This window comes from Microcaecilia unicolor, chromosome 8 (genome assembly GCF_901765095.1).
Source record: "Microcaecilia unicolor chromosome 8, aMicUni1.1, whole genome shotgun sequence".
NCBI classification, from domain to species: domain Eukaryota; kingdom Metazoa; phylum Chordata; class Amphibia; order Gymnophiona; family Siphonopidae; genus Microcaecilia; species Microcaecilia unicolor.
The window spans coordinates 176,426,415-176,439,753 of NC_044038.1; the positions used below are offsets into that span (position 1 = coordinate 176,426,415).

General features: G+C 42.2%; 1 protein-coding gene across 5 annotated transcripts in view; it reads right to left on the bottom strand.

The window, feature by feature from the left end:
- Positions 1 to 1,517: 1,517 nt before the first annotated feature.
- Positions 1,518 to 13,339, bottom strand: part of PRELID2 (PRELI domain containing 2) — a 42,659-nt gene continuing 30,837 nt past the window's right edge. For 3 of the 5 annotated variants that reach the window (XM_030212001.1, XM_030212000.1, XM_030212002.1), the window contains 2 exons: positions 9,612 to 9,717; positions 1,518 to 2,245 (listed from right to left, as the gene is read on the bottom strand). In XM_030212001.1, the coding sequence (XP_030067861.1) occupies positions 9,629 to 9,717 (89 nt within the window). In that variant the 3' untranslated portion in view covers positions 1,518 to 2,245; positions 9,612 to 9,628. Of the gene's footprint in view, positions 2,246 to 6,792; positions 6,924 to 9,611; positions 9,718 to 13,339 lie in introns of all 5 variants that reach the window. The other 2 variants (XR_003943120.1, XR_003943119.1) reach the window with 1 other exon arrangement.

A 13,339-nucleotide genomic window follows, 5' to 3' on the forward strand; every position in this document is an offset into this window, starting at 1 on the left:
TGAGGAGGAAGAAAACGCATGGAGATTTCATGCTTCTTGAAGGTTTACCCCATACTTTGCACCTGCAAAGAATGCAACTTAAGAGGTTCCCACAGCAGCAGTCAAGGGAGCTGCCCTTTAAAATCACTGTGCAGACCTACAATGATCCTGTAAGTGCATTCTGATAGATGAAAACATTTAAGCAAAAGACAGTAATACAGTCACACCACTAGTTATATTTATGTCAATAAACAGCTCCTGAATTAACAAGGAGGAAGAGGGGAAAAGCACTTGGACTAAGCTCCACTAACCACCTGTAGCTCATTTAAAAGCCAAGAAAACAGGAGAAATTTCAACCGGAGCAAAACAGGGCAAGGGGTATTTTCAATGTAGGTAATGCAACACATACTAAGGGCTTCTTTTACAAAGACGCGCTACCGATTCCCACGTGGCAAATGAGAGGAAGCCCATAGGAACCAAATGGGCAGCACAGCTTTGTAAAAGAATCGGCAGCACAGCTTTGTAAAAGACGCCCTAAGACAGGTGTGGACAGTCACTGAATTTTATGTGGCCTGAGAGGCCGTGGGAAGTACACATAGCGACCGTCATTAACCAGACCTTTGGCAATTTTAAATACTGTGTTTCATAAACATTTTTAGAAAAGCCACTCAAACAATATGTAGTCATCATTTTTAGTTACATTTTTACTTTATTTATCATACAAGGTCTATGGAGTTCTATGCATTTCCGATTCTGATATTACAAAATATTTTAGCCCTTAGGGATAATACTGCCATTCATGTGGCTCACTTTATATAAAAGGTTACCCATCCCTGTACTGCTCCAAATTCCCAACTGCATCCCATACCTCCCTCCAAAGTCATTTGCTCAGGTCTTCCTTGTCCCTGGAAAAGTTCAGAATGTTTTAGTTCTCTCCCCCCCCCCCCCCCCCCCCCCCCCAATCACATGCACTCAAAGATCTGGCCTGGGAAATATTTAAAGTCAAGAAAAAATGAGTCCAGATTCATTTAAGTCATCCCTGGCTACTTCAAACACGATACGTAAAATCACCAGTCTTTGGAAAGAAAGTACAATGTGCACAATTAATTTTTTATTTTAATTATTATTAAAAAGACAGAAAACAATCAAAGACATCCAATCTTCCAATTCAAGAACCCTACGTGATCCATGGGATTTTGGTAGAATTCTTCACAAAGGGGCCCCTTTCACTAAAGTGATGGCATGTGACAACAGGCTTGCTGCGCACCAATCTGGAAATACCACAGAAGCCTGGCAGTAGTCCCCACCTCCAGCATGCGCCATTTCCGGTGCTACAGTAATTTGTCAGAATTTTGTAGCGCCGTAATTTAACCAGCAGTAATCTTGCCCATTACCACCGGGTTAGCGCGGGAGCCCTTACTGCCATCTCAATGGGTGGCGGTAAGGGCTCCCAACCGAAATGGCCTTGTGGAAAGTGGTTCACTTACCGCATGGCCATTTATTTTCCCAAAAAATGGCCATCCTTTTACCCGCTGCGGTAAAGGGGGCCTCATCGTGTGTCAAAAACACGCGTTGAGGCTAGCGCAACTTAGTAAAAGGACCCCTTACCATGTAGAACAGAACACATTCTATTGGTACTAAAAATGTTTCTATTTTCCCTGGAATATTCTTCTCATTAATGATTATTGAACCCAATAAAAAATTCTATTATAGTACAAAAAAGCTTCAGAACATCTCTAGACCACCCACAGAGAATTTCTATACTGCAGGTATCAATGGCTCTTTAATTAATCTGTCCCATACTTTATCTTATATGGACAAATATCAACTTTATATTCCATCAATTCTGGGAGCAGTCAAAGATTGTTCCTTTTGACGCTCCACATACTATCCCAGCTGCTTAACTTTCACTGCCTGGATCTTGTTTTTTGCACAATTCCCTCACGGATCAATGCTGCCAAGCTCCACACCAATCATCAGAAAATAAGATGCTTTCCTCAAAGTCTTCCCATCACTTTTGCAAGTAAAGCAGAATTACGCTTGAGGACTGCAGCAAATGTAAGGCCACACCATTCTGACCCGTGGATGCCTCTTTCTCCATACTCAAAATAAAATTTACATTCCAAATTTTGAGCAGTTTTAATGTTGCTTCCAGCATTCCTTTTCATTCATGAAGATCCACGATTTTGCCAAGAGGATAATGTGGTAATTAGGAGAAGGGACAGCCATATCTTTCTTGTAAGAGAGTCTCCATTATTTTAATACTCTATTTAAAGAAAACCGACAAAATAAATGTTAGATATGAACGGAAATTATCAGAACAGTGGTTAAATGACAAAAGTGTAATTGCCAGATTGATTCACTAGGATTACCAAAAATAACATACGTAAGGGGGCCTTTTACTAAGCTACAGTAAGAAGCACACCCTTACGTAGGTTACGCATTTTTACTGCAGCTGTAAAATGGACAATTTTCTAATTTTGTCTATTAATGGCCATGCACTGTTAATTGTTTCCATTATAATAGCCAATGAGGTAAAAACTGCCCTTTTGATTATCCATATATTTAAAAGACCATAGTGCAGAAAAAATACCTCAGCGTTTGCTTAATTCATTTATGTAGACATGTCAGCTTAAATGAGCTTCATTTTATCTGACATAGTTACATAAGAGCTAGTTCTAAGCAAATGCTGAGGTTTTCTTTTCCCCAAAAATGTCCAGCCTTTTATCAGCTGGCTATTTTGGGGGAAAAGAAAACCTGCAATAACTTGGTGGTAACCGGGCAGTGCAATTACTGCCGGGTTAGCACAACAGTAAAAATTCCAAAAGTATTTTACAGCATGCCGGAAAAGGCACGCGCTCAAGCCAGAACTACCGCCAGTGGCCGCATTGGGGCAGCGGTAGTTCCGGGTTCCTGTGTGGCAAACCTTTCATAAAAGGGCCCCTAAATTTGGGATCATAAGCTCCTTAGCAATTGGCTTCTCAGTGGAGTTATGACATCAGCTGTCCGAGTGTGACAGAAAGTCAGCCACTGTAAAAGCACTATGGTTTTTAGTTTCAGTTTTCATTAGCTGTGGTCCATGTGTTTAGAGGCTATTTTGCTTGGAGGTAATTATGGTCTTTCATTAAATTGTTATATTCTGGCTTGGATATGGTGGGTTTAGCAAAGGAATGCAGACGACGAGATTTGATAATTCTTAGCGGCCCTCACTGGTTCATATTCACACAACCAAAGTTGAGTTTTCAGTTTTGGTCAGAACCAGGTGATGAGTTTTGGCTGCAGTTTCATTTCGGCCAAAAGCTTTCAGAGTTTTGGTAGGTTTGGTTTTGGCCTCTATCATAAATGCTCATTTTCTTAAGATATGCTGATCTGGAGGCTTCACATTGTCCAACTAATCAAACTGTTATCAATTCAATGTTCATTTTATATGCCACACTTATGAAAAAAATCCTGTGTTGCTCTGCAAAGTAATTCTCAAGGCATTTCTTTCCCACGGCAGAAGTGCAATATGAAAACCTAGTATCACCCCAGATATGTCCCCTGTAAGGAGAGACTGGGCTAACTGACTGCTTCAGTCCAGTTTAAAGACTGACCGGCCTTTTATTTATTTATTTAGATTTTGCTCACACCTTTTTCAGTAGTAGCTCAAGGTGAGTTACATTCAGGTACACTGGATATTTCTCTGTCCCAGGAGGGCTCACAATCTAAGTTTGTACCTGAGGCAATGGAGGGTTAAGTGACTTGCCCAAGATCACTTAACAGGAGAACTAAACCACCTTTTTTTTTTAAACAGGAAGTCTTATAGTTTGCACAGGACAAACAAAGCAAAGAAGCATGCAGTCTCAAAAACATAACTGTATACAAACATTATAAGATTAACAGCACACCAAGAACTTCCTTATTTATGGAAAGTTTTTACCATATCCCAACCAGAAAATCAAAGAAGTCCAGAAAAGGATACATAGTATTCTCAGACTCAATGCTAAGAGTCGCACACGGCACAGGATACCAAGAGAAACCACTTGCAGTTACAAAAAGTCCACATTCTTCAAGTTACCCCAAATCTGCCTCCAATGTGACTCAGTTTTCTACTTGTGGCGATCGGCTTCTCTATCTTATCTGAGTTTTGCTACCATAACGGAGTTTTGCTCTCCACAGGTTCACAGAGGGAATCCATGGGTCCTTCCAGCAAGCTGCACGTGTCAATTTAGCAGAATTAAAAAAATGCATAATATGCCATTTGCAGAACCCAGGGATATCTGTATTGAGCAAGAAAAAACCAGGATCCCAAGAGACCTGCAAACTTGTGCACCAGAAAATCTGAAAATTAATAGACTTCTAAAAAGAACAAGCTTTTAGCCATGTCCACCATATATGTCCCAGGGTACCTCACTGACCACAGCCCCTCCAGCAAGCAGGATAAGAGTGCAACTTGGGGTCATGTACCAGCAATATAAAACCTTGAGAACCATGTTAAATAGAACAAGGTGCAGTTGTAGTGGAAAAAAATACACAAAAGAAAGTTATTTATGGACATAATTACAACCACAGTGTGTAGACAATCTATCCACATCCCATTTTTCTGTTTTTCCTCTTCATGCTGCCTGTTGTCCTTCAAGCAGGAAAGCTTTAAAAAAAATCCATACCATGAATAAAAATGTCCTAAAGGGCAGGTGAAGACATTACAGAGTATCTTTTCAGTAGGGAATGACTAAATCAAAGACTAATCAATATATTCCTTTCAACTAAAGTTCAAACACTTAAAATTTCAGCCCCAGGAGATCAAGCTGAAAGGGGCTTAATTTACACTACTTACAATGCAATGATGCACTTGAAACACAGAACAAACATCACCCCTACCCATTAACTTGTCCACCTTTACAGATACAACTGAAAGCTTTCTGACTGACACAATGTGACAATTGTATTTATTTTAAAGTAAAAGCCTATTTATTCTCTCTTGCAGGACCCATGGGCCATATCTGCAAGCAGGTGTCCCCTATTTAAAGAGCAATTTATGTATATGCTAATTTTTGAAGAGAAGTACAGAAGTTGTCCAAAAAGCCAGACTGCTCGAGGATCGGGTAGATTCTCAGGCAGCAATCGCTCTCTTCTCAATTTTTTTTTTTTTGGGGGGGGGGGAGGGGAGAAGGAAGAGGAATCCAGCCTGGCTTAAATGGTATGTTAGTGACCGATTGGTGTTTCCCCATGAACGCTAATTTTTCTCCCATTGCTGATGCAGGATGGGGACAGGAGTATATCCCCCTCCAGTCCTTGGCTACACCTCCCCCTTTCTTTCCTCCGTCCCTCCCTGTACAATCCAGCATCTTTCTCCCCACTCAAGGCCCTGTCTGCTTGCTCCCTCTCTAACCTGAAGTCCTTGCAGTGCCAGGGGCAAACGTACTCACTGGTTGCCTCTGGCATGCACCAGGCCTTTTCCCTTTGACCCTTATCCGGAAGGGTCACTACGGGTCAAAGTGGAAAGGCCTTGTGCATATGAGAGAGAGAAAATTAAAAGTTGGCTGAGTCCCTTGAGCCAACCCTGACTGGGCTTAAGAAGCATGCAGTTGCCAAATGAGCAGATAATCTCCTTTAAAATCTACTCTTTCAGTAGTCACAGTGTAGGAATAACATTGGGCCCCTTTTACCAAGCTGTGGCAAAAGAGGACCTGACTTTTACCTGCAGCGGGTAAAAGGGAAGTCTTTCTTTCTTGCAGGAAATGGCCATGCGGTAAGGAGCCCTTACCGCCACCCATTGAGAGCTCCCACTCTCCCAGCGGTAACCAGGTAGCATGCGGCACTGCCCGATTACCGCCGAGTACACACCGGTGCTACAAAAATAAATATATTTTTTTAGCATCGGATATGACAGCGCACTAGGGGTGGAAAGTACTGCTGGGCTGCTGCAATAACCTGGCGGTACTTCCTGTTTAGCAATTGGGTTCAAGCAGATGAAGGAAAAATACCTTAAAAAAAAAAACAAAAAAAACCTCTTAACTTGTATTTTGTTGCTAAGTACAAAATACTGCTTATTTGTAATGAGTTACGAGTAAAAAGTATCGCAAAAAATGTAACTCATTACAAGTAAAAGTACTGAAAACTGTACTAAGTACAATACTTCGTTACTACCCATCTCTGTAGGTAAGTCACTTCACCCTCCGTTACCTCATGGACAAGTCAGATAAAGTGACAGGGAACAACATGTGCATCTGCCTGTAACTTGTCTTAAGCTTGGATTTAGAAAAAGCAAGTAATTAAATCTCAAATCCAAATATTTACACAGATTGAACACCTCACGGCTAGTTTTAGGAAGAAACTTAAGGCTTATCTATTTTCTCAGCCGTCAGGCATAGCGGCATGGAAGTCAGCTGCGGGAAGCAAGGGGAGGTAGTGGGAAGGTAATAAACTGCCTGTGAAGGGCATCGTATGGTATAGACTTTATGTGTTATCTCATTACTTACGTTTTAACCATTTGCCACTGAGAATTATATGATATGGAGAGTTAGAAAGGTTTTTAAATAAAGGCAATGCTAGTACATGTAGTTAGCAAAGAGAAGCGTCACCCCCCCCCCCCCCCTCCAATAAATGGGAATATCACAAAAGCAGGAAAGGCTTTGATTAGCTTCAAACATTTATTCAACATGAAAAAACAGAAGTAAAAATGTTTTTAAAAAGTGTGTGTGTGGGGTGGGGGGGGGGGCAATTAATTTCAATCTAAGTCAGCTGCTGATTGAATTAAACCAAACATGCTAGCTAGAGATATGTAACTGCTTTGAGTGGCAGGAAAATCCTTTAATCTAAATTGCCATTTACCAATGCGCTGGTGAAGAGAATGTTGATGCCAGACTGTCAAACGTTGCCTAACCTCAAAATCCGTAAAAATGCCAGTGCATTCACCTCTGGGAAATGTAATCCACATTCTTGTTTCTGCGGATTAAAAAGCTCTGAAAAGGAAAAAGTTTGAAAGAAACTGGTATCAGGGCAATCGCTGAGACGCCTTGTCAAACTGATGCAAGGTTATGTACAGATCAGCTGAAGCCGAGGGACTGCAACGCTGTGAAACGGAAGCGTAGGAGTAAACTGAATGACTAACTGAGCTTCCCGAGTTAACAACTGAAATTAGGAAAAAACTACAAATGCAAATTCAGTTCATTTAACATGTGCCTCCGTGTGAACTTTTATATATATTGGACAATGAAAAGCAAGAATGGAGCTTTGTACACATAGGAACACAGTGGTTGATACTCAGAAACACTTATTGGGATAACAGCAACTGATAACCTGTAAGGGCTGCTGACCAGAACATTCAGTGCCAGCCACTATGTGGACCAGTGATTCCCAAACTTCTTACAATGGAAGAACCCCTAAAATATTTTGATGAGCAACCCCCCCCCCAAATTCCATCCAGCTTCTGCTCCCCTTCCCTCCTGCCCAGCCCCCCTAGTCCAGCATCTTGAGTCTCTCTCCATCTCCTCTTCACCCCCCTGGGCCCAAGGTCTCTCCCACCACCCCGCCCTCGATTCAGCATCTCCCTTCTCTCTGAGACACCACCCCCTCACCATACCCTAGATCCAGCATCTTCCCCCTCCCCTCAACTACCTGGTACTGCTTTGGAGGGACCTACCTTTGATTTAGTTTAGCCGAAGAGGTATGTGCCCTTGCTGCCTGAGCAGTGAAGAAGTCAGCGACGTGCTTCAGTGACCGATATGGCACTCCTGCACATCTTCAGGTCATACTGCTGGTGTCAGCTGAAGCATGCCACTCACTTCCTCATTTCTGGAACCCTTGAAAAGAGCTCAGGTCCTGCAGACCCAGTCTGGGAATCACTGACCTGGACAGAGGAGCTGAAGAGAAACATAGAAACATGATGGCACATAAGGGCCAAACGGCCCATCCAGTCTGCCCATCCTCACGAACCATTAACTCTTCCATTCCTAAGGGATCTCAAATGCCTGTCCCACGTTTTCTTAAATTCTGACACAGTCCTCATCTCCACAACCTCCACCAGGAGGCCATCCCACGCATCCACCACCCTTTCGGTGAAAGAGTATTTTCTTAGATTCCTCCTAAGTCTATTTCCTCTTCATTGTATGCCCCCTCATTCCAGAGTTTCCTTCATTTGAAAAAGGCTTGCCTCCTGTATGTTGACGCCACTGAGGTATTTAAACTACTACTACTTAACACTTCTATAGCGCTACAAGGCATACGCAGTGTGTACACCATACACGTAAAAAACAATCCCTGCTCAAAGAGCTTACAATCCAAATAGGACAGACAAACAGACAGAACAATTAAGAGGTAAGGGGATTAAAGAGGTAGGGATAACAGGTACAGGCAAGTGAGCAACGATTAGGAGTCAAAAGCAGCGTTAAAGAGGTGGGCTTTTAGCCTGGATTTGAAAATGGGCAAAGACGGGGCTAGACGTACATGTTCAGGAAGTCTATTCCAGGCGTGAGGTGCAGCAAGGTAAAAGGAATGGAGTCTGAAATTAGCAGTAGTGGAGAAGGGGACAGACAAGAGAGATTTATCTACAGAATGGAGTTCCCGATGGGGGGCGTAGGGAGAGACAAGAGTGGAGAGGTACTGGAAAATAGAAGAGTGAATGCATTTATAGGTCAGTAAGAAAAGTTTGAATTGAATGCGGAAACGGATAGGGAGCCAGTGAAGTGACTTGAGGAGAGGGCTAATGTGAGCATAGAGATTCTGGCAGAAAATAAACGTCTCTATCATATCCCCTCTCTTCCAGCACATACATGTTGAGGTTCCTAAGCCTGTCCCTATATGTTTTACGATAAGAGGCCGGTTACTAATTTTGTAGCAGCCCTCTGGACCGACTCCATCCTGTTTAAAATCTTTCCATAGGTGTGGTCTCCAGAATTGCACACAGTACTCTAAACAGGGCCTCACCATAAGGGCGGCATCACCTCTTTTTTTCCTGTTGGTCATCTCTCTCCTTATGCACCCAAGCATCTTTCTGGCTTTGGCAGTTGCCTTTTCTACCTGTTTGGCCACTTTAAGGTCATCAGACACAATTACCCCCAAGTCCCGCTCTTCTTTCAAACACAGAAGCACTTCACCCCCTATAATGTACTGTTCCCTTGGATTCTTGTACCCCAAGTGTATGACCCTGCATTTCTTAGCAATAAATCTTAGTTGCCAATTATTGGATCATTCTTCAAGCTTTGCTAGATCCTTCTTCATACCATCCACACCCTCCGGGGTGTCCATCCTATTACAGAGTTTGGTATCATCCGCAAAGAGACAAACCTTACCAGACACAATATATAGATACGTTTTTGAGAACTGCAGCAGAAAGCTTTAAATAAAAAACAAACAAACAAAAACACACACACACACACTGACTGGTGGCTAAATATTGACCAAAAAGCCTTTCAGCTGTTCCATACTAAGCAGGTTATCTAGTATTGGTCAGATAGTCAGTTCACAGTCTTATGGATCCAGCTGCCGGCCACAAACTGTGACAGTCTGTAAGATCCTCCCTAATCCAGGACAGCTTCTCTTCTCTCTCCCACCTACCCTCCCATCTTTAGGAAAGTCACACCCTCATCCCATGGGTCCTTCCAGAACAGCCTCATTTATTTAGATTTAAGATAACCTTCCCAGGGCCTTACCTTCTTGATGCCTTGGTTCACAAAAGCCTGTGCAAAAGCTTCAAATACATAGTTGAGGAACCCTGCCCCGGTAATCGACACAGTGCCTTTCTGTGCAAATTCAGTCCTGTTAAAATTGAAAAAAAAAGGATATAAATGTGAAAATATGTGTGTATAGAAACAGATGTATCAGATCCAGCAGATTACACTGGAACACAGATCTAGAAAATAGCTAAACCCATCACAGGACTGAATCCACAATGGTATTATGCATAAATGCAACAGCGATTTTAATAATCAGAGTTTTGCCTCAAACTTTTGTCTTTCTGTATCTATAGGAGAAACAAGTCTTTGCTAATCAGACCTATCACTCCACTCATCTGATAAGTCTGTCTTATCTGTACCCTCCCCCTCCACTGCCAAGGACACACTCTATTCCTTTTCTCTTGCTGTACTGTAGCCTCAAATAGACTTCCTGAGTTGATATGTCAAGCTCCAATTCTGGCCATATTCAAATCTAGGCTAAAAGACCACCTTTTTGAAGCTACTTTTAACTCCTAGTCACCTGTTCAGTACTCAGTCTATTGTAATTATTCCCACCATTATCCCTTATTTGTCCTGTTTGCCTGTCTCAAATAAATTGCAAGCTTTGTCGAGCAGGGACCATCTCATATCTGTCTAGTGTACAGCATTGTATATATCTAATAGCATTATATGAATGATAAGTAGTAGTAATGATTGGTTTAAGGAACTGGTTTCTTGTATATCACTGAAAGGCATTCACTGTTGCATTATAAAACAGTTTCAACGAAAACCTTTCAAACACACTTTCCTAGCAAGATCTGAAAGGAATAAGCACAAGCTGGTCATTGCGATCTATCGTAAATGGAAACATTTGCAAAGACCAGCAGTGTTAGTAGGCAGGATATGAAAATAGCACTCTGCCTGTAAAGTACAATCTTCAAATCATATTCATTTCTCTCTCCTGCCGAACATGACTGATGCACAAGACCATAACGTCTGCTATAGGAAAAAAAAAAAACTACAGACACCTCTTCAGCTGTTCCTGAGGACAAACCAACTGAAGTACTGCAAACCATCAGCATAAGCCATCAACAAACTCCTCACTCAACAGGCCAACCTCATTTATTTAGATTTTATGGTCAGAGCTGAAAAGGACAGAGCTCTTGGGAAATATCGATCAGGTATTGATTTCTCTAGCAGAAAGCCATCTAGGCGGAAGCCATTATACCGACAAAGTTAAAAAGCAGGGTTAGGGATGGGGAGTCTATTAACAAGACCCATTTACTAAATTATTGACTAGTTAAATACAACAGATTTGGTCTAATTGTTTTTCTGATGACAGTTTAATTAGAGGATCTTTTGATATCAAGACTTACTGATATTCTTGCCCGGACTACCTGTCAGGTACCCTGCAAGGGCCTGTACTAGCACATCCCGGGTCAAGTCTTCCCAAAGGAGACCTGTCTGGGCTTTCTTGCATCCTAAGAACAGACCCCTCCCCCCCCCCCAAAGTTCTATAAATGGTGGATAAAGTTAGACACCCAACTGCACATCCAGTTATAGAATAGATCAGTTAATTGGCACTAAATCTTTACTTAGTTGGAGATAAGTACCGTTTATTGGCCTTAACACTAATTAGCAGTTGCCCATCTAACTTACGTCCCTTTTCTGGAAACTGAGACCTAATTTCTCTCATGTGGAACTGCAAAGGGGGTGTGGCCATCGAAGGGGCATAGGCAAGTCGGGGGTGTTCCCAGGATTTCGGCACGATGTTATAGAATAATGCCATTTCCACACCGAAGCTGGGCGCCAGTCTTACACCAGGTTTTAGCACTCAAAGTTAGCCATGAGATTCACGCTAAGCTGGTGTTCTGCAAAGGACATTCTGCTATTTTACTAGTTTAGCACAAATCTTTATGGCAACTAACTTCGGGTGCCATTTCTTGAATTCCTCCCATAATGATTTTTATTTCATCCAAACAGGAGTCCAATATGTTGCCTAAAAAAATCACTACTGCCAGCTAGATGGCTCATTAGCAGCAGTGCGTAGCACTTGGTCTCTGTCTCACAGACCATGTGGGAATTGAGTTGGGGGAGCAGTTCAGCTAGGAGGGGAGGATCCCTCAGTCACTGCACTCCGGAGCAACCTGCAGCCCTTGGGCCAGATGAAGGGGGAGGGGGTGTTAAAATGGTGAACCATCACCCAGGTAATTGTGAAAAAAAGAGCTGACGGCAGTGGTGGTGCTATTGCTGTTCCAACCAGTAAGCTACTCCTTTTTGCTTATTGAGTTTCAAAGTAGAGGAAGTTTCTGTTTCATTGTTTGACTTGAGCTCATTTGAGGGAAAGCTTAAAGAGACCTGTGCCATAAACCTGAACAGTGAATGCTCAGTGGGGTCATTTAAGACTTATTTTTGTGAACACACTAATTAGTAAATCGTAGTGATTTGTGTTTAAATTTTTATTCTGGCAAAGTCCTGCTGTTGCTTTGAGTTTCCCTCTCAATCGGAATCAAATCCTATTAGAGCTGGAACAGCAAGCTGAGAACCAGGGAAGCCAGTTTCAAATCCCACCTGCAGCTCCTTGTAATCTTGGACAAGTCACCTAACTCTCCAATGCATCAGGAACAAACTTAGTGAGCCCTCCAGGGACAGGCTAATATCTACTGCTCCTTGAGTGAAGACAGATTTTGGGTTTAGCTCATGTCCAAATATTGTTGCATCTCCATAAAGTCTGGGCTGCTTTGCTGAACCTTTAAGTTGAAGGGTGACTCTGGTCCAAGTTGCCCCTTTTCTGTACAAAGACCCCAACAGAGCTGGGAGCTTAAAGCTTGACTTTACATCACCAGATGGTCCCTGTCTCTAATATACACAATGTTTTCTAGCTCTGTCCCAAGTCACCATGGTCTCATCTGTGCAAACTTCTTGAATTGCATAAATGCACAGACAGGGAAGATACTAGAAATTTGTACTTCTGACCTACCTGAAAAAGTCAGGACAACACTGCAACATGGCATTAGGTATTTCCATACTCTCTGGACAGGCAAATCTATCCAGTATTGAGATGGAGCCCTTTCCTAGTTCTAGATCAGGGCTTCTAAACCCAGTACAAGGGACACACACCTGCTAGTCAGATTTTCAGGATATCCTTACTGAATATTGATGAGACAGATTTACATACAATGGAAGCAGTAGGCATGCAAATCTCTCTCATGCATATTCATTAGGGGTATCCTGTGAACCTGACTGGCTAGATGTGTCCCGAGGACTGGGTTGAGAACCCCCATTCTAGATGAAACATTTATAACAGTAGGACAATCCTAACACAAATAGGGGGAGATTCTATAAATCGGTGCCTAAAAAAAATTTGCGCTGAGTTTAGTGCCAACTAAGAGTATTCTCGTCAATTATAGAATATGCTTTGTTGATATTTCAGCGCCTAAATCTACGCACATCTATTTACACCAAGGAAAACAGTGTAAATCCCAACGTGTAAATTTAGGTGCACTGGGCCATATTCTATAACTAGATGTGTAAATTTCAGCATGCCCATTTCCCTGCCCCTTTTTACCTGCACATGTTAAGAAGTTTGGCGCACATTGTTACAGAATATGCTTAGCGAGTTGTGCGCCTAAATTCTAATCAGTGCCAATTAGTGCTCATTATTGCTTGTTAAGTGCTGTTAGCGCTCATTAGCTTGTTAAGCTCGTTAAGTTAAACGTATTGTT